This window comes from Mycetomoellerius zeteki, unplaced genomic scaffold, assembly GCF_001594055.1.
Source record: "Mycetomoellerius zeteki isolate Tzet28-1 unplaced genomic scaffold, Tzet1.0 scaffold327, whole genome shotgun sequence".
In the NCBI taxonomy this organism is placed as follows: Eukaryota; Metazoa; Arthropoda; class Insecta; order Hymenoptera; family Formicidae; genus Mycetomoellerius; species Mycetomoellerius zeteki.
This window is the reverse complement of record NW_017257313.1, coordinates 831742-859432: the sequence shown is the minus strand read 5'-3', so window position 1 is coordinate 859432 and position 27691 is coordinate 831742. Positions and strand designations below refer to the sequence as shown.

Here is a 27691-nt window from a genome sequence, read left to right as displayed (position 1 = left end):
AAATTTTGAAATTCCTATTAGGAGCCATACGTAATTCTTCGTTACGCTTAGCGTTCGACAGGAATTGGTAAAATGACGAGAGAAGCAAGGCGGAAGTTGAAAAATCGTCTACTCGTGTTTGCGAGCGTCGCACTTTATCTTATTTACCTCGATATTTCTCGTATCTCATTTTCGACACATTACAGGAACGCGAGATTGACGTGCGTCATCGTTATGAACGCGATCGAAGCTTGTCGTTATTATTTTAATTTATCATTTAATTTTTCGTACGCAAATTCCACGGCAATAAAACGCGGGGGAGTATCATTTGTACTCCCAATAAAGGCAATTTATAGGAGACACATGTGACAGATCTGTCAATACGTCGCGAGTTATGATGACTCGCCCTCTCGTGGGCTCCGTAGCTTATACAGGCAATATCGTCAATAAGGAATCATATTGTGTGATGTACCCAGAACTGCCGACGTTCGAGCGCATTGATAAATAACGACCTCTCGCAACTCGGGGCGCAGGAACTCGATCTTTAATTATTTACAATTACTACGGCTCTCTTTCTGCGGTAGTAAAGCGATCGTGCCCCCGAATTTTTTTTATCCACGGTGATCCTTCACGTCGGAGAACTCGCCGCGATAAAAGTGAGATGAGTGTGGCGCGTATATAAATCCACAGGAAACGCGAGGTTTTTTTTTTCCCCCGGTTAAAAGATAACTCTTTTCGACCGTTTATCGCACGACTCACTTTTCGTAATCTTCCTCCGAGCGAACGCGAACCGTAAAAGGTGACGAGAGCAAAAAGAGAATAAAAAAAAATATATGTGGCACACACAGAGAAACAGGGAGGCAAGTAGGTGCGAGTACTACCTTTGCGAGAAATTAGAAATTACGCCGCGACGTACATTCATTTGAACACGCGCGTATCTGAATCTGTCAGCAAGGCGGAAATAATGGCCCCCGACGATGCAGCTGCGCTAGCAGGTCGTATAATAGAAAATGCAGAAATGAATAAATTTCAGCTCGCGATGCAAAAGCGACGATATACCGCGTCAGGTACGTACAAGGCGCACCTTTTTAATTTTTCTTCCAGATAGAACCACGAGGCAGATATTACTTCATCCAGAAAGGATCTATTATGATCGACGGTACTCCCCTTTGTTCGGCTCTACCCCGAAAAGGGGGTTTTACCGGGAATCTCACATGGCCCGAAATCGGACGAGATCCAATCTTGAAGAGCGGAATTTCCGGTGGTTTCCCGTGATCCGAGTTTGCATCCCCTGCATATTTTTCATTACTCTTCACAATGGACGACGTAGGAATTGTATGAATAATTACTTCCTTTATGTAAATAATTTTATTTAGAGGACGATTTATTTATCTGCACTTTTCCGGTTTACCGCTTGCATACGGACAGAACGATTCTGCCTGAAGTATCTAAAAATGTAGCGAAATATTTGAAAATAATTTTTGTCAAAGTAATTATAAAGGACATTCAAGCTTGGTTGTTAAAATGTCAACTTTTTGCAGCGCTGTTCATCACACTTCAGTTACTTATAAAATTATTTTGATAGTTCAACAAAATTATTTTCAAATTTTTATCTACCTACATTTTTAGATACCTACTTCAGCAAAATCGTTCTTTCCATGCAATTTTGGAGTAAATGACACTTTTTATATCCTGCGCCGTTTTGCATGGTTTTATGAAAAGGTAAAAAAAAAACAGAATGAAAAACGCGGACATGAAGCCGATGCACGCCCGTCAAAGTTTTCACTAGCGGAAAATTGATAGCAACCTTGATATTGAACTGACGTTGTCGTGGACCACTCGTGTACATTTCGCCGTATCTATCATTTCGCTGTATCTTCTATATGCGCAATGTCGTAACTCCTGGACCAAACCGCAGACATCAATTTTGTTCTTCGTACCTCAAAGACAACGCGAATAATCGAGGATGCGCTCAAGGCCGAACGAATTGCCGCTCGAACGAACAGGGATCCAGATTTCAAGAAATTTCAAGCGATGTCGAATACTTTTAAAAAGCGTCACGTACCAATATATGAAATTTATGTCGAGAGAACTCTACCAAGAATCCTCGAGATTTATCGATCTTACTGATTTTTCGTTGCATTGTTTATAAGAAAAGGAAAGAATGATCTTGCTGAATTATTTAAATATTTAGCTAGATACAAATTTGAAAATTTGTATATTGGATCATCAAAATAATTTTATTGGACGATGATAATGTTGCAAAAAATTTTGTCATTTACTCAGAGAAAAAGATAAAGTGGTAAAATACTGTAAAGGTGACAACTGCGCAAGTTTCATACGTAGAATTAATGTACATAGTTGAATAAGATATTTTATCGCATAGTTATTGTAATTGTAAAATAGCTTGTTCAACTATGTACATTATCGCGACTGTAAAATAGTTTATTTAATTATATACTTTAATTGTACGTAACATAAGATTTCTATATTTGTCACCTATACAGTCGCCAACACTTTTTTTTCTGAATGTTCTAGCAGTCAGAGTTTGAGTGTCCAATTTAATTATTTTGATAGTCCAGTATAATTACTGAGATCGGTATCTAGCTAAATTTTTAGATGCTTGAGCAAAACTATTCTTTCCATGTAACAAAATCAAACTAATTCTTTTTACGGTTGTATCGACACATGCGGAAAACAGTTAATTAAATATTATCTCGGTAACATAAGCGATATAAACATATCTCGTTGTGTAATAACACCGCGAACGAGTGTTAGGAAGCTGATATAACCATATCGTAGGAGATAGAATTAATTGGTTATTAATTGCAGAGCTGTATAAAGATAAATGTTTTGCAAATTTACGCCGTCTCGCGTGTGAGTTTTTATAATACAATATGTGTCGGTTTTACCGTTTTAATTTGTTAATTGCTATGATTCTATTGTTTCATTTATTCGTTTGGTGAAAATCGGAGGATGCCAGGAAGTAGAATTCACTTTGCATTAATCCAATTTTTATATAGAAAGGATGATTTTGCGAAAACTTTAAAAATTTTTAGATAGACACAGATTTGAAATTAATTTTATTGGACCATCAAAATATTTATGTAAAAAACTCAAGCATAATAGCAATGCTTTTCATATTTTAGCAACGAGATTGAGCGTCCTACATAATTATCTTGATTATTCAATAAAATTATTTTCAGATCTATATCTATAACTAAATTTTTAGATACGTCAGCAAAACTGTTCTTTTCGTTTAGTTAGCAAAAATCTTTCGCTAAACGCGATCCGATCTTCTGGAAATAGGCTGATCCTAAACGACCTTTATAAGCTTATGTAAATATGTGCTTTCTTACGGTTATACGTATACATTTCGCGTTTGCCAAAACGGATATAGAAACGAAGCGATGATCAATCGGCGAATTTGTTGCTCTCAAAGGCGTTTGAACGCGTTGCCATATTGTGGCTAACGTGGCTCGGGGAAATTTTTTTCACGCGGTAGAGAAAGAATAGGTACATACGTGGCCTGACATCGTGCGTGCATATGTGTGTTTGCTCGCGGATTGTCGCGCCTGCAGGGCGTCGGGTAAGCCCCGGCCTGTCGCCGCAAATTACAATACAATCGTCACGCTATAATACGATCGAGTGAAACGCTTTCTGCCTGACGATAATCCGTGCCCGCCGCGCTGCGTGAGCGGATTAATTTCTGCGGTCGCGAAATTACATCTGCCACGAGAAATCTCTTTTTCTCCTTCTCTCTCTTTATTTTTTCTTTTTTTTTTACTGTTATTTTAGTTCCTATTTCTTCGTAATATCAAGTTTACTTTATCAATTGTGTTTTGTTTAGCGCTTGAAAGAATGCGTTCCTAGAACGTTCAATAAATGGTGATATCTATATTTGTCTATCTATCTATCTATTCATCCATCTCTCGTTTTGCATTATACTTAATTTAAATTTCTTCCCAGAATGCAGAAGTGTGAATTTTCAAACAAATAGATTAAGGATCGCTAAATTTGTTTAAACACAACGTATCTTTTTAGAATTAGGTCAATAGTTTCGCGTCAGCGTTCTCATGCAGAACAACACTTTCCTCGCATGAGCACGAGAGCGACCAACAACTTTCAACGTTTGCTCGCAAATTAGAAATTTAACAATTTCGAAGTCCATCGATGCTGCGTTGTGATAAGCATTGTAAGGATCGCGTCCGTTTGACCGATGCGATTTCTGACCTGATTTTATTCGCACGCAATGAAGCGATGAAGGTATAAATGAACCGTGTAAAAAATCTTCGATATCGCTGCGTTGATAGAAAAAATGACACATCTCAAACTTAGCAACCTTTTAAGTAGAGCACTTTAAAAATTCTTTGAAACTGAAAATTGGAACGTTTTAATTTCACTTTATTTCTTTGTTATACTTTTAATTATATATGTTGTATTCTTTAAAACTATGTCATGAGTTTCCAAAATTTGAACAATGTAATCCTCCTCTACAGCACAAAATATTGCAGCATATTTTAATAGTGCACAATATTATACAAAATTGTAGCAATATTGCTGCAATATTATAATTCAAGATGTAAGTACGCGGCCCCGCCACGAGATGGACGCGCTTCTCGTAAGAAGAAAACAAGAGATTTATAAGAAGGCATAAGGCAGAACAAGTTGGTCTTCTGGAGATTCCCAACATTTTTTTAGTGTGTTTTCTAGGTCTTTAAATATTTTTTTATCATAACATCATATGTATTTTGGAATATGATGCTAAACAATAATATGTTAGCAATTAATAAAATTGGATTAATTATTGAATTGCATAATGTTGCAACAATATATCTGCAATATTTCTCTAAATATTGTAGTAATGTTTTATCAAATATTGTAATCTTTCAAAGTAATATTGCTGCATTATTGCTGTAATATTTCGCGCCGTAGGAGCTAGTACAGCGTAAACTTCATCCCTTATAAGAGTTGTGACATTTTCCATACAAGTAAATGGGTTACAAATGTTTTTCCACAAAAATACATTCAAGCCAAAAGTTTGGAAACACTTTTTAAAAATTGACATTTTTGGAATTACTTAAATATCCAGAATAATGGCTGCGCTCAACAGGAAAAGTTACTTTGCAACTATTATAAGATGTGATTGTGTGAGTTTCCCCTTCCTCACTGGAACTAAATCATATTGAAGATTATATTAAAGAATTTTACAATAGTTACAAACTTTTTTCTGCTAAACGTAGCCATTTCTTACTAATAATTCTTTAGATTCAATGACAGTTATTGGACCATAAGAATTATTATTAAAAAATACATTGTAGATACTTGACTAAGCAATCTCAAAAACGTTAATTTTTAAAAAGTGTTTCCAAACTTTTGGCCTGAAATGTATATTAGTCTTAAAGTCAATTTTCTTTTATTATCTAAAAAATACTAACTTTTGACTTTTTTGTGTCACTTTTATTAGTACGGTGAAATGTCGATCGACCTTGATATTACAGCAAAATTAAATTATCTCGTGGAATATATCGCAAATAAATATCGTCGATATGCATCGTCGATGAAATTACACGATTGATTATACTACTTGAGCCGCGATTATTCCGCATACTCCAACGTAGCTTCTAAAATTCTCTGCAATCTTCTTATTCTACACGAGTAATTTTTCGTGCAAGATATTTTGCGCTGACGACGGGTCCATCAGCGATCCGGCAAGCCGGCCCGGCGGAAATTGCGCGTGGGCGAGCCTCCCTCGGGGACATCGACGAAATCGAGGAACCTAACCCGTGCTGGAAGGTAGAGCGAGGGGGAGAGTTCCTCCTGTGGGCGATCGTAACTTTCGTATCGCTATATTTTAACCCACTTCCCCCGGTGCCCACCGGTAGTGGTGCGGCCGGTGAAATGGAATGAGGGCAGTTTTCACCAGCGACGAAAAGCGGTTGGCGGAATCCCGCTGCACCAAAATCGACCTCGAAAGCATGTACGTTGCCCGTGTGTACTCTCCACCTCTTCCACCTTCTCCTCCACCGATCGCGCTCGTGGTTAGTCCTAAAACAAGACGTCTGTTCTTTTCAGCTTAACTTTTTGCGTGGCTCATCTTTTTCTGTTTTCCTCTCCAGCGTAAAAAGAAAAAGAAGGAAGATGAACCGTGCAAGAAGTTAAAAAGAATAGATCTAAGGTTTTCCACAGCTTGTTCACGTAATCGCCGATTTGTCGAGCACGACGTAGATCTTCCGAATTTTTTCGGAGATACTCCCTTTCTCCCTCCTTTTTCTTTTACACTGACTTTGATAGTCGTTGATGTGCACCGCGACGAAGACGATCGCGAGAGCAGGCTCCGCGAAAAGCGCGCGGCGAGGCGCATCTTCCATTTCATAAGATTACCTCATCCCTTCGGTTCGCACAGTAAAACGGAGCGAGGCAAAGTTTTAAGCCAAGTTTCTTGAGCGGAGAACGGTGTAAGCCATGACGTTCTATATCGGCATATACGGCCCCCGTGTCGCATGTCGCGTTACTTTACGTGACGTAAGTTTCCTCCCATAAAAATATCTACTTTTATAGCGTGAGGGAAACTTCTTTAAAAGTTTAGGGATAAGGGTGAGATGTACATACTTTGTTCCCATCTTCGGTCCCTCCTAATGACGACAGAGAGGGAATGGCTTTTTATGGAAAATCGAGGATAACGCCCGATGAAACCGACTTTAAATACCCGCGATGAACAATACATATCGCTAACATTTACGGGCAACAAAGGTATAGAATTAACAGTAGCCAGGTTGTCCACGAGGTGCACACAATAGAAACCGATGAAACAATGCCATCCCCCCCGGCCCGTCTGATATATCTCCGCAACCCCTTACGGGGATGAATAGTCACTTCCAGGCGACTAAAGCAGGAAAGATGGCACATGAAACGGATACCTTTTATGTTACAGACATTCAGACACGGCTTCCCGCATCAACCGACAGCGTTGGCATTCGACCCAGTTCAAAGGCTCCTAGCTATTGGCACTAAATCAGGATCCCTCAGGATGTATCCTTCGACGTTATCATTAATACGGGGCGACATTCTGCAATTAAACGTTTTTTATTCTTGCCGACGGCAGAAGAGAATGCGCGTGGCGATTAAAAAAACACGAAAGTCGGGTCAACCCGTTGATATCAGCAACATGATACAATTTTTCTCTCTTTTTTTTTCTTTTTTTTTATGCACTGTGTTTGCTACTGCGTAGTGTCGAGTAATTATCAAATTTTTTCTCGACCACGTGTGTCATCAGTAAATATATGGAAAAGACGGCTTTGCTGAAGTATTTAATTAGATGCGGGTCTGAAAATAATTTCATTAAACTATCAGAATAATTACGTGGAACGCTCAAACTGCTAGGTTGCTAGAATATCAAAACTTTTTGCAGCGTCATGCCTGAGTTTCCTACATAATTATTTTGATGCTCCAACGAAATTATATTCAGATTTCTATCTACCTACATTTTTAAATACTTCAGCAAAATCGTTCTTTCCATGTATATACTCGCGTAATTCAGTTGTCATGTTATATAACAAAACAACGCTTGTGTCGAGAATTGTTGTACTGGCGGAAGTAAAAACTGTAGGTACTCGACACCCTGCTTTTGTGATCGCTATAAAAAATTTCGGATATACAACGAGTTTGTACAATTTTAGCGGATTAATTACACGGTCCTGTCGGTTCGTGGCTCTTCGACCGTGTGTTTTTACACGTCAGCGATTTCATTGATCTATCATGGCCAAAGTGTAGTAATAGATGCTCATCGCAGTTCGGTGGGCATTACCAACTATCGTGATGAACTATAAACGGAAGAGTTCCCAACCTCGCTGTCGATTTCGCTGTAGATGAAAAATTTTACGGTTTCACGGTATTTAAGACGTTTTACTGACTTGCCGAAGTTAACGAATTTGTATGATATGATTGAATTGGTATCGACGGGACTTTTCCAACAATGTCTCTTTTTCTCGATTTTTGTATCTTTGTGTTATTTTATATACGCAAACTTTTAATAAGCTATTGCGCGGTAAGAGAATTATTGTATATGCGGAATTGTGATTAACACTTTGACTGCCATGTCACTCATATTTGAATCGCGTGTATTATACAGGAAAATTTTAAGAACTAAATAAATTTAGTTAAATACAGATCTGAAAATAATTTTGACGAACTATCAAAATAATTATGTAGGAAACTGAAGCATGATGAGCAATTTTTTAAAAATTTTGACATTCTAAGAATCAGCTTTAATATCTTGTATAATTATTTTGATAGTCTAATAAAATTATTTTCAGATATACTTAGTAAATTTTTAGATGCTTCAAGCAAAATCATATCAAATTCATAAGGACGTCGTCATTTATTTGTTATAAGGAACGGTTTTATTTATCAGATTAATGTTTATTTCTGACAATATAAACTAACTGTAATCTCAATTTAATTTACTTTATCTTTTTCTAATAAGAATTATAAAAAGATAAAGAGTAAGATAAATTGAGATAAAAGTTATCTAAGAATCAGCTTTAATTCATTTATTTGTTATAAGGAACGGTTTTATTTATCAGATTAATGTTTATTTCTGACAATATAAACTAACTGTAATCTCAATTTAATTTACTTTATCTTTTTCTAATAAGAATTATAAAAAGATAAAGAGTAAGATAAATTGAGATAAAAGTTAATCTATATTGATAGACATGAACATGGATGATTTTATTACCCATTTAAGATATTAAAGAAACAATATAAATTATTTATATTAAGATATTAAAAATAATAAAGTATTAAAATAATATACTAGATTTATGCTTCATGCCAAAGTCAACTTAGCAATCAAAGTGTTAAGGCACGACGATATTTAATAATCGCGACTTCCAGTGTATACAGATCATTTTTCTTAATTTGATGGGATGAAAAAAAAACAGTTTGGGTAGACCGGGCGTGGATGCACACGTTAAACATGAGGAATGTTCGCCCGTGTTGCGACTGCAGTTCCTGATCAACGAAGGAGCGTTGGTGTCCGCTACGGAGGACGACACCTTGCATTTGTGGAACTTCCGTCAGAAGATACCGCAGGTGGTACATAGCCTCAAGTTTCAGAGAGACAGGTCAGTCATTAACACGCGACGGGGCTAATGTTACTTTCCCTAATTTTAAGCTTTGAGCTTCGCTCTTTTGCGGTATACACGGATTCGTGCATAGTGCACCTAACGGCTTTTAATCATACGTTGCACGAGTGGAATGTGATATACTTGAAAGATTTCACATTCCGCAAGCGCTGACTAAACTACTTTGAACTTTTCGGCAGTCGAGTGTTAATCGAAACGTGTAATATTTGTTTCGACAGAATCACTTGCATACATTTACCGTTGCAAAGTAAATGGTTGTACATTGGGACCGATCGAGGAAATATTCACATACTGCATATTGAAACGTTTGTTCTATCCGGATATGTAATTAATTGGAACAAGGCTATTGAAGTGTAAGTATATAACATTTTTGCTATTACGATATTTGGTAATCTTAATAAAAGAAGCGCAGCGCATATATAAACCGGTGTATCTGTACGAAAAACGCTGATACGTTTAAAAATGCAACCGTATGTCGATAAACGCATGCAAAGCATAATAAATTTTAATGACAATCTTCGTAATTTTTATTTTCATTAATTGTGGGAATACAAACATATTTAATATTTTTGTTACATTAAGGTAAGTAAGTATTTCGAAGCAAACTGCCACTTAACATGATTGATTTCAGCGATAGGATCTTCAGTACAAAGGGCAATAATATGATGTGAATTTCCTCTGAACTTTAGCGCTTGATTAATTAATCACTATTTTAGTGAAATTTTCTGAAAGCAAACGGAAAGACTCTGCAAAAACAACAGCGTTAACGTGATAAAAGATTTATTTAAAATTTTTACAATATTGGCACTTTAAGTTCGTATTATCGGTAAAATATCTCGGATATGTTTGCAGATAATTCTTTTAATTTGAAAAATATTTTCCAAGCCACTGTAATTCCCTATTCGTTTTGTTAATCGATATAGAATGCGCGTCTGACGCGCACGTCTTTAAATTACCTTAATAAATCTGTATTTATGACATTAAGTAAAGAATTATGGTGGCTTAGAGAATATTTCATCTTAAAAGAGGTATATATTTAGTTATTTGTGTAATCCTTACAAGAGACGTTTACATAACAGATTAGCACTTGCTGTCTCGAGGGTGTCTCTTGAAAATATTTTTCAAAAAGATGAGTGAAAAGTAAGATATATTTTCAGATCCCGTTTCCACTAATTCCTATAACGGATGTGTCGTTCGAGATTGTGTCCTAAATGTGTGAATGTATAGGTTAATTAAATTTCGGTGGACGGATAACGTTCGTTGTGTGGGGGAGATTATCTCCCTAATAAAAAACTCTACTAGTATTATATACCTATGCTAGTATTGTACACTTTATTAACTGGAAGGAACAGACGTCAGAGACCTTAGTAGTTCTTTATTGTGCCTGACTGTAGACACATAGATGTGAATGTGGCAGTGATGGTATAAGGGTGTTCATTATAAGTGTACCACCATTGGGACTTAATATATCCACAAAATAAATTAAAGGTTATTAATTAATCAGTTGTAGAAATTAACCCAATTCAGAATTGTCTGACAGTCAAAAGAGTATTGACTTAATCTTATTTTTGACACAGATACTTTTCCCGATAGGACGTCAGAGAATATTATTTGACTAGTAAATAAGTCACGGACAAGCGTGGCCGTAGATGTTAATGAATAATTAGTTACGAATAATTCCCAATAGCGAGACACTTAAAATAACTTATATAAGCGAATCCTGTGATCTTCTTTCTATTTTCCGAAAATTCATTACTATATATCGACAAAGCCTATTAATACTTGTACGTTTGATTTATTGGCATCAATACGCTACAAAATCTCTAACTATTTATTATATCTATTTAGGAATGCTTTATTATTTATTCTTTGTATATCTACTAATTAACCACGATTTTCTTATCGTGTTTTCTTGAAATATATAATATAGTGCCAATTAATATATAAAAATATTATCGGCACACATTAAATAACGTAACACTTATACGTAATACTTATCAGCTGAAGCACAATAATAAAACTACAATAAAACACATCGGTTAAAGACCGCACACGAGTTTTATATATGTTTCACAATAACACAAAAATAATGGTTCTCTTATACATGTGTGTGTATATACATATATATATTTTTCAGATCTAGAAAGACTCACCCTGGTGCTGTAGTACACTTGAGTGATAATCCTTTAGATTTGAGCAAGGTACGCGCGTTTTTGAGTACGTTTTTTTTGCATTATTATTCCATCCTTATCATAATTTCATTATTGACATTATTCAATTTTATCGTGACGCGATAAAAAAAAAGAAGGAGGAACATTAACGCGCGTGATTGGCGTTTATTCAATATATTTTCTTTACAAACTTGGATTATTTATTTGGATCCAAGCTAAGTGCAAGTGTGTGCTTGCATGTTGTATGTGTGCATGCGTGCATGCTGTCACTGTTGTGTATACAAACGAAAGAGAATCTAATTCTATTTCATTAAGAAAGAAAAAGAAGGAGAATATCCATATTGTTTAATATTCCAAAATGGATTTAAATTTTATGAATTGATAAAAGAGTCATACCGCGGTCATGATCACTCATCTTTTTACACATTTGATATGTGAATTCACTGTTAGTTCAACTTCTGACAACGGAGTTTCTGTTACGGACCGTATGCAAATATGTCTTCTATTTACTTACTATATAATTGTGCAGTCATGAGTGTGTGATGAGTGTTTGTGTGTTTGAGTTGCGTTTGCAACTCTCTGTGTCTTTGATATCGATAGTTTAAAATTTGATATTATATATGTAATATCGTATAAATATACTATTTTTTTCTCGATTGTAACTGTGTAAGGAAATGTATACCATTTTATTTACGAAAATATTATTTATTATAGAAAAGTGCTTTTTAAAATCGTACAGATAAACGAATTACTGAGGACTGTACACATTTTAATCGATACCCGTCAATTATATCCATTTTATTGTCTCTAAGAGTATCAAAACGTATTAAAACGTTCTTATCTTTAAACAGTGATGTTAAATAAAATACCATTAAGAATTATAATTATGAAACTGCGATTTCTAATATGAAAAATTTACGTGAACGAGGAATTTAAGAAATTTAAGTCTTTCAAATTCTTGGAAAGTATTTTAATTTCAGATTTAACGACAAAATTAAAATTGTATAATTAAATTATTTTGTATATAATTAGTTTGGCATAATACAAATAAATTTTTTCGATCGCGTTTATAACACAACCTGCTTTGTTGATTACTTGTTTTCGATTATGAAAATCTTTCGTCCATCTCATTCGTTTTTCTTCAGCAGTCGATAATTAACATCATGCGCAATCATCGTATCTCTGAGTTTTATCTGTGCCCTTCGCACAAATCTCGTAGAAACCATTGTTCACAACATTTTTATCTATATTATGATCTCTCTAGTATATGCTAAATGTATTGTCGTGACAACAGAATCGAGATATATTGTAAAAGAACATTTTGTCACCTATATATATACATTTATATATATATATCCACGTCTTGTTTCAAGGAAGTATCCTTTAACATGAGGAAGCGCACTTCTCTTATATGCGCGAATGTTTTGTTTTCAGATGCTTATAGGATATTCATCAGGGCAAGTTGTTTTATGGGACTTAAAAACCAAGATTGCTGACTATAGATGTCAAACAGATGATTTATTAACATCGATAACATGGCATCATGAAGGTAAACAATTCATGTGCAGTCACTCGGATGGTTCTCTTTCAACTTGGACTATTCGGCAATTAAAACCGAGTATAACATTTCCACATGGTGAGATTCGATTGATGATTCTATTATTTATTCGATCATGTAACATAAAATTTTTATATCTTTTTTTCAGCAAAATTCACTAAAGACGGAGAACCTGAACGTTGTAAGGCCATTCAAAAAGTAGAATGGAAGTTATCGAGATCAGGGTAAAATGATATGAGATAGTTTTCATTATATTAGAGTTTTAAGTAATAACTATTTGTTAATCTTAAGTAATATACGAGCTAAACATAAACTTTCAGAGAAGCATATGTGATATTCTCTGGTGGATTGGCACAGGACACCACTGGGAGAACACCCAGCATTACAGTGATGCATGGAAAAACTACTACGGTGCTCGAAATGGAACATAATGTTGTAGACTTTATAACGCTGTGTGATAGTCCATGGGCTAGTGGTACAGTAGAACATGCTTTCTAATGTTTTCAAATAAAATATTACTTTTTCTTTGTAACTACAAGTTAATCTTTATCAACTACAGTATAAATGATGAAAATTTTATCATTATACGTATCATCAGTATTATAATTTTATGTATATATATATATATATATATGATATCTATTATTTGGTAGCACTAATCATTACTATTATCATTTTTCAGATTTTCAAGATCCTTATGCTGTTGTTGTTTTATTACAAAATGATCTGGTTGTGATAGATTTGTTAACTACTGGATTCCCTTGTTTTGAGAATCCATATCCTATGGATATTCATGAATCTCCTGTGACATGTTGTGCATATTTTGCGGATTGCCCTTCGGATCTAGTACCTGCATTTTATTCCGTTGGATCAAAGTCACAGAAGAAGACTGGCTTTAGCGAGAAAGAATGGCCTATCTCCGGTGGCGAATGGAGCTCCAGTTCTAGCAGTTATAACGAAATTATTCTTACGGGGTAATATTATTATGGATATAACTTTGTGTCAATGAATAAAGAATTTATTTTTTTATTAATCATGATGATATTCATAAGTTAAAATGCATGATAATATTGTACGTGTTACTACGTACATGCATGTTATCACAAGTTAAGCGATAATCAATAAGTTGTTTAAATTTCTGTGGCTACATATATGTTGTCCGCAGGCATGCCGATGGCAGTATAAAGTTTTGGGACGCTTCAGCGGGAACATTACAAGTCCTTTACAAACTAAAGACGGCGAAACTTTTTGAAAAAACTAGAACGCGTAGTATAGATTCTGAGGAAGATCCGTTAGCGATTCAACTTATCTTCCTTTGTCCTGAAAGTCGGAAATTAGCTATTGCAGGAAGTGGCAAGCATATCGTATTGTTCAAATTTAAAAAGGTTGAAAGTATGTCTGAAGTAGTGGTAAGTGTCATTTACTTGTTTACTAATGTATTACCTCTTTCCGCTACTATTTATTAGTCAGAGCTGGGCTGGACATGTATTTCAAATATTTTTTTTTTTAATACAGTATTTGTAATACAATTGTATTTTGATTTCAATATTTCAAATCGAAAGATTGAAAATATATAATATTTTATATTTTATATTTCAAATACTAAGATTGACATTTAAGCTTATCATTTGAACTACAAAATACAAAATACATTTAAACTTTCGATTTGAAATATAAAATACAAAATATTTTGATGTGCCCCGCTATGAAGTACAATTGCATTACAAATGTATTTAAAATGAAAGTATTTAAAATACATGCCAGCGCTGCTATTAGTAAACTTAAAATGAAACGATTAATATTCTTTTTTAATCTAGATATTATATCACTTCATTAAATCTTATTTACATAATAACAGTATTTTGTTTACGCTGCATTCGTGTTTTTTTTTTTATAACAAGAATAAAACGATTTTTTTTCGATATTACAGACTTTGGAAATATGTTTATCGGTGGATCCGTTAAAAGAAGCGGACAATTCACCGGATCGTGAATCTCCGGCAACCGGAAACACCGTAGGAAACGTGGAAACGAAGACTATAGAGTTCAATCATCCGCTCAAAGTCAAAACGGGACTACAGAAAAGGCCAGCCGGTTTTCAAGCGACATTGATTTGTTTGACAACTGCACCTCCTGGAGAACTACCCGAAAATATAACATCCCTCAGTTTAAATTCCTCATACGGCCTGTGAGTATTTCGTAATTGAATTGACATTAACATATATTACTAGGCATAAATTTTCAAAAATGTCACTGCATATCATAGGCAGACAGTATGCAACACTTTGAATGTTTTGATGTTTGAATGTTTAGATTGGCCTATGGAAATGAGTCGGGGTTAGTGATAGTGGACATCGTGCAGAAGATCTCTTTAGTCGTATTGAACACCAGTGATCTTGGTGGTGGCGATCCTTATCAACGCGTCTTGCGAAGTCCCAAACGGCAGGACGAATTAAAACGAGAAAATGAAGATAAGGCACGAAGTCCAAGTTCAGATCAGGTAAAATGTATTTCTTTTTCTATTAGAACTCTGTGTACATTTTGAATTCTCCCAGTTCTTACCCTTGATTTTATCTAGAAGGATCTAGAACTTTTACATCTTGCATTCCGCTTTCTCTAAGTGCCAACATTATTTTTTATTGCATGATTACAAAATGTTTACATAAGTAAATTACTATAATTACATAAAAGAATTTAGAAAGAATATCGCAGTTTAAATTTTTGTGATTGAATAAAACATTTTTTCGAGATCCCGTAAATATAAATTACTACCTCAAAATAATATTTAAAAAATTATTATCATTACACAAATGCGTGTACAAAAGCTATATAAATTTTGTTTACTTGCATAATACGGTACATGTTTTTTTTAATGAAAAGTAATGACCTGAAGATTTTTATTGTAATTTATTAGTCTATTTTTGTTTGAGGAATTTTTCTACAATTTTATTCTTCATTATGCTCTAAAATTCTTGTAATTTTATGCATTACAGCATAATTCGCTAAAAATTATATAATCTTATCTTTTTTAAAAAAACTATTTTAAATATATTATAAAGCAAAATAAATGTTGGCAACAAAAAGGTAAAGTATTTATTCTCACATGCAAGTACACGCGAATAATAATATATATTTTAATCAAAGGTGATGATTATAGTAAAAAATATTTTAATTAAAATTTGAAATATACGATATTTTATTAATAACATCTAATAAAGTTACCTTTTAATAAGTAATTAAAATTTATGTAATATATAATTTTAATAAGTAATTAAAATTTATTTTTAAATTAGAAAACACGATTAGAAAATATGGAAACAAACGTGTTTCATCGAATTTTAATGACACTAAGTTGCTATTTACAGTCGCTTACAAATGTGATTTTAAGATATGTTAGATATTTTTTAGTATGTACAAATTAATTTTATCATATTATTTAATTATTAATTTTTTCATTGCTAAGCATAATATTTCTCTAAGTGCTTTAGAAGTATATTATATGTAAATTTTATTTGCATTTAAATTTGAATAAAGAGTAAAAAGATATTACTTGCAGTTACGGTACTTTAAACTTCATTTAAACTGTATATGTAATTATATTGAATCGAATACTAAATACTTATTTTATTCATATAGAAAATTCTTTAGTAACAGTATTTTTTCCATATGTTACAGTAAATAAATTACATGCAGAATGTTTCTTTAACTTTATTATTTTTTACTATAATATATGTAATCTTAAATAAATTTATTAGTGGCAAAAATATCCAAGAGTTCTAAACTCTCTATTTAGCAAATTTTCAGATAATATTAGACAATAACATATAATATTAGAAGAATAAAACAATTGTGATTTTAAATATATCTGACAAAATTCGAGCAGTTGTACCTTAAAAGGAATAATCTCTAATTTTCAATGTATTGAACGTTTATTTAACAGATGACTTAAACAACGTAATCTTTATTAAGTTTAATGAAAATATGTTTAAAAAAAATCTATTTTGAGAAATTTTCTTATTACGAAAAAAGATTTTATATCGACAACTATTGGTCAATCTTGTCATTTTCTATGTGGCGAAGATTTTCTTTACAAATTATAACAATGTGACTTTTCTTTGTTATTACAAAACACTTTTCTTTATTATTGACAAAATATTAAAGTTATTTAAGAAAATATATATCTCAATGCATACATGTAAATGTTAAATACTTTTTTTTCTTAATGTAATTTCATATATATAAAATAACACTTTTTTTTCGTTGTACTCACATATATTTTGCATTTAATGTTTAGCTAACTATTATGTGTCTACCATTGAAGCAAGTAAGATCAAATATATTTTTGTTGAAGAAATTGTTATGTTTTTTTTGTTGTACAATGTTGCTCTGTCATCAGTATAGAATATTATTTATGTTATTATGTTATTTGAGTAGTTAGCAATTGGTGATACGAATTTGGTTTTTATTATTTAATCTGTAATTGAATAATAAAATGTTGAATGTAGTAAATGAGTACAAATAAACAAATGAAAAAGTAGAAACAATATAGAAAAGCAGTATTAAAAACATTAGTTACTTAGTCCATAATAAGTATAGCAACGGTTACATAAATATTTGGTGGAATCTGTGCATGTGCATAGACTTCATACAAAAAATGTAAATGCAAAATATTTATAACTATGATCATAGAAATAATATTAATGTAATTAATGTTGACGTTATAATTTATAATTAATTTGCTTCGGAAACTAAATATTATTTTGTAAAAATGTATTCAATATATATGTACGTGCATATGTTCATTATTTATGAAAATTTACGACACTGTTTACAACTATTCATAATTTTTTTATTATATAACATAGATTATTAGAAATCAATATAAAATACAATAATGCATGAGAAATATAAATGTGCAACATAAATTTTACGCGAGACATTAGCAGTGCTCACGTAATTTATGTATGATGTATTATAGAAAATTTATTAAGTACACTAAATTTAAAATGTCATTGAGATAACAAAGCATCATATGTATTCAGTATTTAGGAAAGTTTTATGTTTGAGAAATTGAGAAATATTATTAAGAAAAACTTAAAAATGATCTCTAATTACTAAATGATGTTTTTAGATGAGTGTTTCTTTTTTTTATATACATGATTTGATTAGTAGCAGTGTACACTAATTGATGTTTGCTATACTGTTATGTTAACAATTATTAACTTAGTAACAGAATTTTTAAAACTGTATTTGTGTTATATATTTATCGTAATGTAACATTGGTGGTGTAGTACAATGTTAGAAGATAAAAATTTGGACATTGTAGATAATAAAACAAATGTTTTTATAAAGAAATATTTTTAGTGTATGTACAAATAATTTACTAGTACAAACAAAATGTGTTTGTGTAATAATAATTATAACATGTTTCAGCTATATATGTACATCACATCAGTAAATGTCAGCATTACACAATTATTGATCAAATATCTAGCAGGTGATTAAAGATATATCGATATACAAATATTACAAGTAAGATAAAACATTTTATGACATTTTATGATTTTTATATGATTACGTAATGATATTTTATATGTTAATGAAAGTTTTTTCTAATATTAAAGTATTATTGAAGCTTTGTCATTTATTATTGTATGTAATCATTTTTAATGAAGAAATGAAATTAACTGCTAATAAATAAACAACAATATGAGAGATTTCATCAAGTTACATTCACATTTTTATATGGAATTAAATTAAATCATTGTATATTTTGTTTTATAGTTCACAATTTTGTGACTATTGCTAAAAATTACACTTTATTTTCTACCTTGGTTGTGAAAGCAAAGTTTATTGAACCATATAAATTTGCAATATAAATTTCCAATTCGTTAAATAATTAGATAGACATGTAACATTTTTGTATATGCTTGTTCTACCTTTATCAGCGCCTAGTACTGTCATCTTACTGATGTAATGCATACATTATATACCACATTGTTTAAGATCATCACTAACTTTTCATGTTTTTGCTTAAAGCAAATCAAGTGAGAATTATTATCGAACAAATGGTACAACTGTTCGCAGAGCTATTTTATGAAGCCAGTATCCAGTTACCTTCCAGCAATATTTCCATAAATGTACTCGCATGCTTGTTAGTACATATATATGTAATTTTGTTGATTCTCTTTTTGTTTATTTTACATGAACAGTGTAGATAAGACTTGTAACTTAATCACTGCACAGATATGAAATGTATATGTTAATTCGGTTATATATAAGCTGATTTCATATTATATTTTTCATAAATTAGGGATTTTCCTTTCCAGGGATTTGTAATATCGTCGAGATTCAATGATTGCTATTTCATATTATTCTCTTATCGAGAGAAAGTTATAGACCCTCAACAAAAACTATTAATAACTCATGCATAAAGGTACCAGTACAATTAACCGTATTCTTTTCGTTTATGAATCATATCAGGCACAATGACAATGTGCGATATTTTTAAATACTCATTTATACATATATATTCACAATACTTTAATCTGATCGTTCATTATTCAGAATTTATAAATTCAATTCTCAATAACGATTCAATAGCGGGAAGAAGTTGTTAACAATACTCTACATGTGCTCCAAAAGTTTATTTAACATTACGAATAATCATTAAAAAATGAGATATTTTGGCATAATCGTCATTTATACAATGATACATTACAATATTTCATTGACTAGCGATATCGAAGGCCTACGTCTCTACGAGCATCTTAGGCAATTATCAAGAGTAGGCAGACAGATTTAATAAGAAAAAAACCCCGAATTTAATCATTTTGTCCTGTCTGCACTCTTCAATTCAAATTTTTTCACGAGCCTGGGAAGTGACAAGTGACCATACGTTTGCAGTAGCTTTCAATTTAAATTTCATATTGTGCTTTTTCTTTAGTAGGCATGTTTCTATTTCACGCGTTTTTTACAGACACGGCAGATCGTACGATAGCACGATATTAAAGGATTAGTCTACACCACTATTAGTGGACACTTACGGAACACGAACGCGAAAATTGCATAAAGTCCTTTTTAAAATCCGTTCTTAGAATTAGGTCCAATATATATACCATTTTTTTTTACCTACGAACTGATTGATTGTGCAAAGCCCAACATCTTAAATCCATCAGAGTCAACGAGAATCCGTGATGGAATTCGAGCCGATAGTTACAAGGATAGCGGATTCGATCCAACAAGTACAGCAACAGCAACAGTGTCCTCGCAATGAGAGTCAGACTGGAAACAGTAGTGATAAACCGAGCGCGGAGGAAACCACGAACGAATCCAATAAAGCGGGTAACATTCCTAACGGCGACGAGTGTCAGAAAAGCCAAGGTTGGAAGGGATTTAGTCTCAAGAGACAACTAAGCAAGGTTGATCTGAAGATTAAAAATACTTTTACACCGTCCTCGGTGTCTTCTCAGAATGGGGTACTTGTATGTTTTTTTAATACGTGCTTTACTTATCATTATTCTATCATCAATAATTTTAAGTTTTTCTATTTCTATCATTATTGTTTGTGCGGTTTACGTCTACGCGAAATGTCTTAAAACATTTTAGTGTTAACTTACAATGCAGTCGTTGCATTTTCATATCTTTGCAACGTTTGTAATATGTATATCTTATAAGTATACAATATAAAGTATAATACAATATAAAGTTTCTTTCTTATTTGACTTATAAGATTTCATGAAAGAAATATTTAATTTTAAATTATATAGAATTATATCTAATTATACAAATTTATGTAGAGAAATTAATCTTGAGTGCTTACGTCTCGGAAATTATTTTTCATATTAGTGAAAGTATATTTCTGCTTTTTTATATAATTTTAATATTGTTTTACAATATGTACATATTTATGTTTCCGAAAGAGCTCGTCGTCGGGGCTCATGCAAGTACCCCAATGTCAGCAGATAAGCAGCGATACTGGCAGTCAAAAGTCTTCCACGTTTTACTGCAATATCGAAGCGGCTAGCACAAGTTCGCTGTCGCCGGTTGAAAGTGTTGACTCTGAGTCTTCGTTATCGCCGGAGAGTCAATCTCCGGGACACGACAGTCCTCAGACTGATGACAAGAAGCAAGAGATCCAAGAGGCTAGAAGCCCGACGGAGAACGAGAATGAGAAAACGGTAATGAGCAATGACAATATCGGCGCGAAAACTGAAGCGGTAAGACCGATGAACCTGTCTTTGCCCGAACACGAGGCAAAACCGTCAAGATTGAGGTATATTGCCAAAATCAAACAAGCAAAGAGAGAGGGCCGTTTGCTCTCGGTGCCGAATCTAAAATTTTCCAAGAACGAGACAGCCGTTTGTGACCTAAGATGCGAGGAGAGTGCTACCTCATCAGAATCGTTCACCGGCAATCTTATGAGAAGATTCAGTAAGTGTTTATACATTTAACGTAGAAGAGCGTTATGTGTCGTCCGTGTGTCCTTAGAGATATATTACTTCGTTAGATTTTCACGTTAAATGTGAATGTTGTGCGTGTAATTAATCTTACTAACGATCGAAATCTTCCTCGATCGGGAAGCGTGCGATTAACAATGAAATTGCATTTGTATCTGTGGTTGAGAACATGTGGTGGGTGTAGACTAACCATAGAGAGAGAGCTCGGCTGGTCCTGGACGTGCTTCTGCCTCTTTTTTTTTTAACACAAAGCCTAGGATGCTCTTAGATGCGTTAAAAATTTTTTTTCCAGAGGAAACGTTAACACAACTCATATTAATTGCATCTTTGCCAGGATTGGGTAAACTTTATTGTAATAAATTAACAAACTTATCTAGAATAAATAATTCAAATGTCAATAATTTCGCACGTTTAAATCGCACTTGCTTAATTTATTTAATCAGGTTAGAACAGAGTATACATATATATATTTTTTATTTTATTATTTTTTCCAAAATTAAAATTGAAAGTTTGTTATCATCGAGTCATATACTTGTATATTAAATATTCGAGCTTTCCTAATTTTTAATTATAGAAATAATTAGTAGAGATTTTGTAGTTATATACAATTTCATAAAACATATAAAATGATTTTAATTTTGTTACCCAATATTGGCTTTCTCATTATAACATGTCACCATCAAAGGTTTATGTGAAACATTTAATGTTTAGGTAAATCGATCAATGTGTAGGTGACAATAATAAGCTTCTAATATATACTCTTGCAAGAAAACTCTTGCAATTTCCTTTGACAACTTTAAACTTTATAAACGATAGATTAGTTTTTGTTGAACACAAATAAATATTAAATATTAATTGTTTTTACAGCTTTTTGGACTTTATATACATCACATAAATCTAACAATATGCTCGTAAATACATAAAATTGAGTAATATAGCTCGCAAATTTCCTTATAGTTATCTTCTTATAGTTATCCGTTAGTTATTCTTTACTTATTGCATGTTCAATACAGTGCATATTGATGAAATAGCAACACAATTATAACGCAATTGAAATACTATTGATACACATTCCTATACGTCATTAAACAGAAAAAAATGATTGACGGTAGCAATTTATTTTGTGTTTATCATATACATTTAAAGAGCATGTGTTGCATATATTTTAATATGTGCAGTATGCAAATGATGATTTATTCAAAATTATTATATGCACATCTATTTATTTATTGATTTAAATTTAATTTTCGTGAATATTTATTTTCAACATATTAGATATCGATAGAAATGAAGGCTGAATTGATGACACTAGTTCTTTTAAGGTTTTTGTATAAGAAGTTAATAGCACAGAAGCATCGTAGATATCATCAATCGTGAGATTAAAAATAAAAAAATTGGTTGATAGATGTTTCTTGTAACGCAAATATTTTATAGTTATGTGGAATAAGAGACTGCTGTGAAATCTGATCACGCAAAATGTAGAGTCTAATATAATGGTCAGTCAATAAGTTCATTGATAACATTACGGGGCACATCCGAAGTGTGTCGACGTTTCTTCGATCATGAAGAAAAGGCCTTATAATTAATAGAAGAGTGCAGACAATTCTTTGCTAGAGGACAAAACAATACGCGCGATCTATGTTGAAAATGATAATTCTTTAAAATGCATTCCTGATTTGTGTGGATCAGAAGGTGCCTGTTAGACTTTAAACTTCAAAGAGTTCACGGTCTATCGTTTAAATCATATAAAGTTGGTATTATAAATATTATAAGTTAATGTAATATTGCAAGTTCCACTGTTTTAACTGTGAAGGCAGAACTACGAGTTTATTGGGACAGGTTGTGATAAATTATACGCCTAAAATGCGCAGGCAAAAGTTCTTCCGGTGCAAACACATGTCTATATTATTATATGTTAAATTTATATCCATAAAAAAGTGTGTCTCTGATATACTATTTTCAGAAGAATACATTTTAAAGGATATGTCAATGCTTCATTAAACCGCATCAATTGCCTTTTCTTAAAGCCATTATCCTGTCAAACCATTCTTAGTTTGCAATTTATTTGCTCTGTGATGGTCGATAGGTCAATAGGTTGGGAAAAAGCTGTACACTTAAAATTTCTAGTATATTTCCACCCCTTAGGTTACCAGTACCTGGAATGCATAGTAGATATTTTGAAAGTGCATCGCCTCCCGTTTGGTCGTGGTATATCCATTTGTGTCAACTCCATTCCAAGTTTTATGGCTACTTGTAAACATTGTTCTTATGCTCGCAAAATATGGGAAAGATCCCTCCCCGCCCTCTTACCCTCGTGGGATATCAACAGGAGATTAACGCAAAACCCTATTCGTACCGGCGCCAAGTCCTCCATTCACACAATTTTACATTGCGAATTTGAAGAGATTCTACTTTAACACTTTTTCAGGTTCAAATCAATTTTGCGGTCTTCCCCGACAGCAAGGTCGATTCAGGTAAAAAAATAAGGTTTTTCATATTTTGGCAGTTGTTCTTATCACCGAGAGAAAAGTACACACTTCTTGACACCGAGATCTCAAGTCAAGATATATGATTACACGTTACAAATTAATAGGCAGAGTTCTTGTCGTTCTATAGCTCGGTCACGGTAATCCAAGAGAGATCGGATTCTATTCGTAGACTATTAACATCAAGCAGTACATCTACTTGCCTTCAAATCTACATGTAGAATCACTATTTGATTTCTTTCTTCTGATTTTCCAATTCTTACATTATCCAGACACCTTTCTCTCGGTACATACATTGCTTTCAAAGCTTTTGGAAATTTTTTCGATGGTTTGCACGCAAATAGTAATAGTAATAATAATAACACTGATGGTCGTAGCATCATCAATGACAACGAGACAAAAAGTTATCTCTATCTTTTATTGAATTATAATTAAGGTGCGAAATTGACGCGTGTTATAGACGTTTCCGACAGAATGCTTTACGAATTATATTACTTCAGATTTTATTTCAAATTTTTATCTCGACATTGACTGACTGCTATAGAGGACTCTGCATAATATGCTGATATTCCACATAGCGAGCAACCAAGCACGAGGTATGCAACACGTGCGGGCGTTTATCGTTACGTTTTCCTCTTGCGAGATCTTCTGTAACGTCAGCCCCAGTGCAGACAGCAACAATGAACCATTGTATCGAACTTACTCGACAAGTCTCGAATAGTTGAGACAAAGTCGTCCAATCGAATTGAACGGAAGTGTTTTTCGGTCCGCCTTTATCGAGGGATCTCTGTCATTTGTTTCCGCATGACGGAACGCAGAGTCATGAGGTGGAAGAGAAGGGTTTCGATCTCCTGATTTTCCAGTTTAATGAAGCTTCCGATGCCACGATTCCGCCACACTCCAAATGTCTACGTAAACTGTCATCACGCTATTCAGATTCGATAATCGGTTCTGACGAGTTATCGTTTCCCAAATAGTGCACCATCTGCACAAGATGAAAATCTATTCCGTGTCACTATTTCGAAACAACGTGAGAAGAGCGTTTTCGATTTACGAGAACGAAGAGGCAAATTCTTTATTGAAATGTTTTCACGTACATGCATACATACATCATTTAGTAATTAAGGCAAACAAGGAGAAAATAATCGTATTGTCAATCAACATTTTTCCCGCCAGCGATTTCCAGCTCATCAGTTCAGTTTCATTGTTACATTATTTATTATTTATAGCTTGAGAATCTCTTCGATTTTAGGGTGGGAATTAAAAAAATCCTATATATGCATATAAAGAGATTTTATGAAAATGTTTAAACAATTCATATTTTAGCCCATTTTGCCTCATTGCACATCGATAACAATTGATATTTAAATAAATTTGCTTAAATATTTTTAAATATGATACTTTTACGGATTATAATAAATTTCTGCGCCGTTTTATTTGATATTATTTGGCATTTAATATTTTTAATATTTCTATTAAGCTTACATGGTCGTTTTAGTTCCATTTACTTTTTTAATTAATTAAGAATTATTGTAAAAGATTAAAAAAATTAAATATTACAAAATTATAATAAAAGAATATTTTTACTGTTATATTGTATTCGAAACAAGCTATAATATAATAGCTTGACGTGCATCGTATATGTTTTATTATAGAGAGTGAATATAAATGATAAAATAATATGCAAATATAACATTTGCCCGTACGGTATAACAATTCAACGAGAGCAAAAATTAAAAACGAACATGAAAATTCATTTTCCATGCATCTTTGTTATTTCGTTTAAATAGAAGTTTGATAAAAAATCCGCGTTTACATTACATTTCCATGTAAAGAGTCCAGTCCACACACAAATTTGCTTTATAAACTAAACTTTAAAGCATTGACTGAGTCGTATGTTTGTCTTCACGTTTGACTTGTCGCCTGATTTGTAGATGAACGGGATGTGCGTATTGCCGGTGACAGGAAGAAGTACAGTGGGTGTTGGTGGTGAGAGAGGTGACAATGGTGATAATAGTGATGGTTGTAGCACCGGTGGCAGCGGCAGCAACGGCGCCTACAATAGTGATGGTGGTGGAGGCTCTAGTGCTGGTGTTAACATAATTCGCTCGGGTACTCGTAGTGCCGCTGCCGGCGCGATTAGCGGTACCGACGAGGAAATTAATACGGTGTCTCGTAAGGGTGTCACGTTAGATCAACGTCACCCGCGCACCCAGGGCATAAGGAAGCTCCAGAAGTGTCTGAGCACCACTACCAGCCACTTCGAAGTGGACTCCGCCACGGGTGCTGCCGCCGCTTTTCCGACAGTCTCGCTATTCTACGCTCAGCGTAGCACGGAGATGAGAAGCTACCCCTCAGCCGTCGCTCAAACGTCTTTGAACTACCAGAATATCCTCACCAACACCAGACAGTATAGCAGCTTTGGTAGTATTACCGATACAGCCCACTGTAATTTTATTTATGTATGGCCTACGTAGACCACCGATATATTGTTCTTTCTATGACACCGAATGGGAAAGCTATACTTCTCTCTGATCGCTTGACCTTTAGTTTGATTTCATTGTGACTATACAGCAATTCTTCTTGAATCGGGTTTTTTTCAAGTTCGGAGAGTGCGGATCTCTGTACAATGTTGCTATATATTAGATTGCACACAATTCAAAAAATTAAATAATTTATTATTTAATAATAACTTCATTATTTAATTTTTCACATGGATAATTCATATATATATATTCATTCTTCTGCGATATTCATTAATTCGTTGATATCATATCATGTATTTATTCCTACGATATTTTTATTTTTCTCTGTCATTGTAAAATAAGCTCCGGATTGATTTCAAAATTAATTCTTAATATTAATTTTTTAATAACTTTTTCTTTTCTTTCATGATTTATAAAGTTGATTTTTTTAAATGTTAACTGTGAGCAACGTTGTCCCCGAGATTCTTCCAGCACAACATACGTTTTTCTATTGTCTAGACTCAATAGATACTGTCTGGTCTTTACCTGATCTGAATGTAAAAATGACTTCGGTAGTTCTCACTACGCTGCATCTTTTTCCTTCTGACTTGTACATGCTCTTTAGTGGATCTTTTCTAAATAAACACGAAATGGCACACCGTCTAGACTGCGTGATCTCTAGTTGTCACACTGCACTCTTGAAAAGAGATACTCTTTTCCTGTTCTTTCCGTTTTCGCCTATGCGGCAAATTTTTGATTTCTGCTTCTTTTATAGATGTGGTCTATAACATTGCATCTCTCGGATAACTACCTCTCAGCTCGATGCACAGTCTAAGATGCACCTTATGTGAATATACTGACAATAGGATGGTGCACGGTGAATGTGCAAACATATCGGTGGGACCGAATATCACCGGTTAACATCTTCTCGTGAACAACACACGTCTTTATTATAAAGCTTATCATTCTGTCCGCGTTTGCAAAATGATCCTTTTGCACATTAATGTTATCTTCTATCGTGTTATTACATGGGAACTAGGACGATTCTCATGCAACTCCTCTAAAACCGACTCTGATACTATCGATACCGTGATAATTTATTTATGTGTTACGTATTAATTTATTTATGATTTTTTAAGAGCCATCGGCAAAATTTTAGTAGATGTAAATTTCTTGTTAGAAAAATAGTGTTACCTTATTTCGCGTTGCATTTCGTGGTATTACAAATATTTTATATATTTAAAATGCTTATTTAATTTTAATTTATAAGATGCGTAGAGTTAAAAATTATTTTAGATAATATAATTAAGTCAAAGTTAAAGTCACAAAATCAAAAACAGACTTCAAAAACAGTTCTGATGTTATTGCGGGTCAGTTAGCTTGTACATACGTTTTCGGGCCAAATTGTTTCAGTCCATCAAAATC

General features: G+C 33.2%; 1 protein-coding gene across 7 annotated transcripts in view; it reads left to right on the top strand.

Annotated features, from left to right (window-relative positions):
• The window catches only part of Tomosyn (syntaxin-binding protein tomosyn), a 42504-nt gene that overhangs the window by 7529 nt on the left and 7284 nt on the right, over nucleotides 1–27691 (top strand). For 3 of the 7 annotated variants that reach the window (XM_018451998.1, XM_018451999.1, XM_018451997.1), the window contains exons 2-14: nucleotides 6914–7011; nucleotides 8925–9107; nucleotides 9347–9481; nucleotides 11266–11329; nucleotides 12734–12935; nucleotides 13006–13081; nucleotides 13178–13332; nucleotides 13540–13831; nucleotides 14023–14266; nucleotides 14788–15044; nucleotides 15170–15356; nucleotides 20035–20334; nucleotides 20779–21289. In XM_018451998.1, coding sequence (XP_018307500.1) covers nucleotides 6914–7011; nucleotides 8925–9107; nucleotides 9347–9481; nucleotides 11266–11329; nucleotides 12734–12935; nucleotides 13006–13081; nucleotides 13178–13332; nucleotides 13540–13831; nucleotides 14023–14266; nucleotides 14788–15044; nucleotides 15170–15356; nucleotides 20035–20334; nucleotides 20779–21289 — 2704 coding nt within the window. Of the gene's footprint in view, nucleotides 1–6913; nucleotides 7012–8924; nucleotides 9108–9346; nucleotides 9482–11265; nucleotides 11330–12733; nucleotides 12936–13005; nucleotides 13082–13177; nucleotides 13333–13539; nucleotides 13832–14022; nucleotides 14267–14787; nucleotides 15045–15169; nucleotides 15357–17150; nucleotides 17181–20034; nucleotides 20335–20778; nucleotides 21290–23743; nucleotides 23790–25735; nucleotides 26226–27691 lie in introns of those variants that run through there. The other 4 variants (XM_018452002.1, XM_018452000.1, XM_018452003.1 and 1 more) reach the window with 4 other exon arrangements.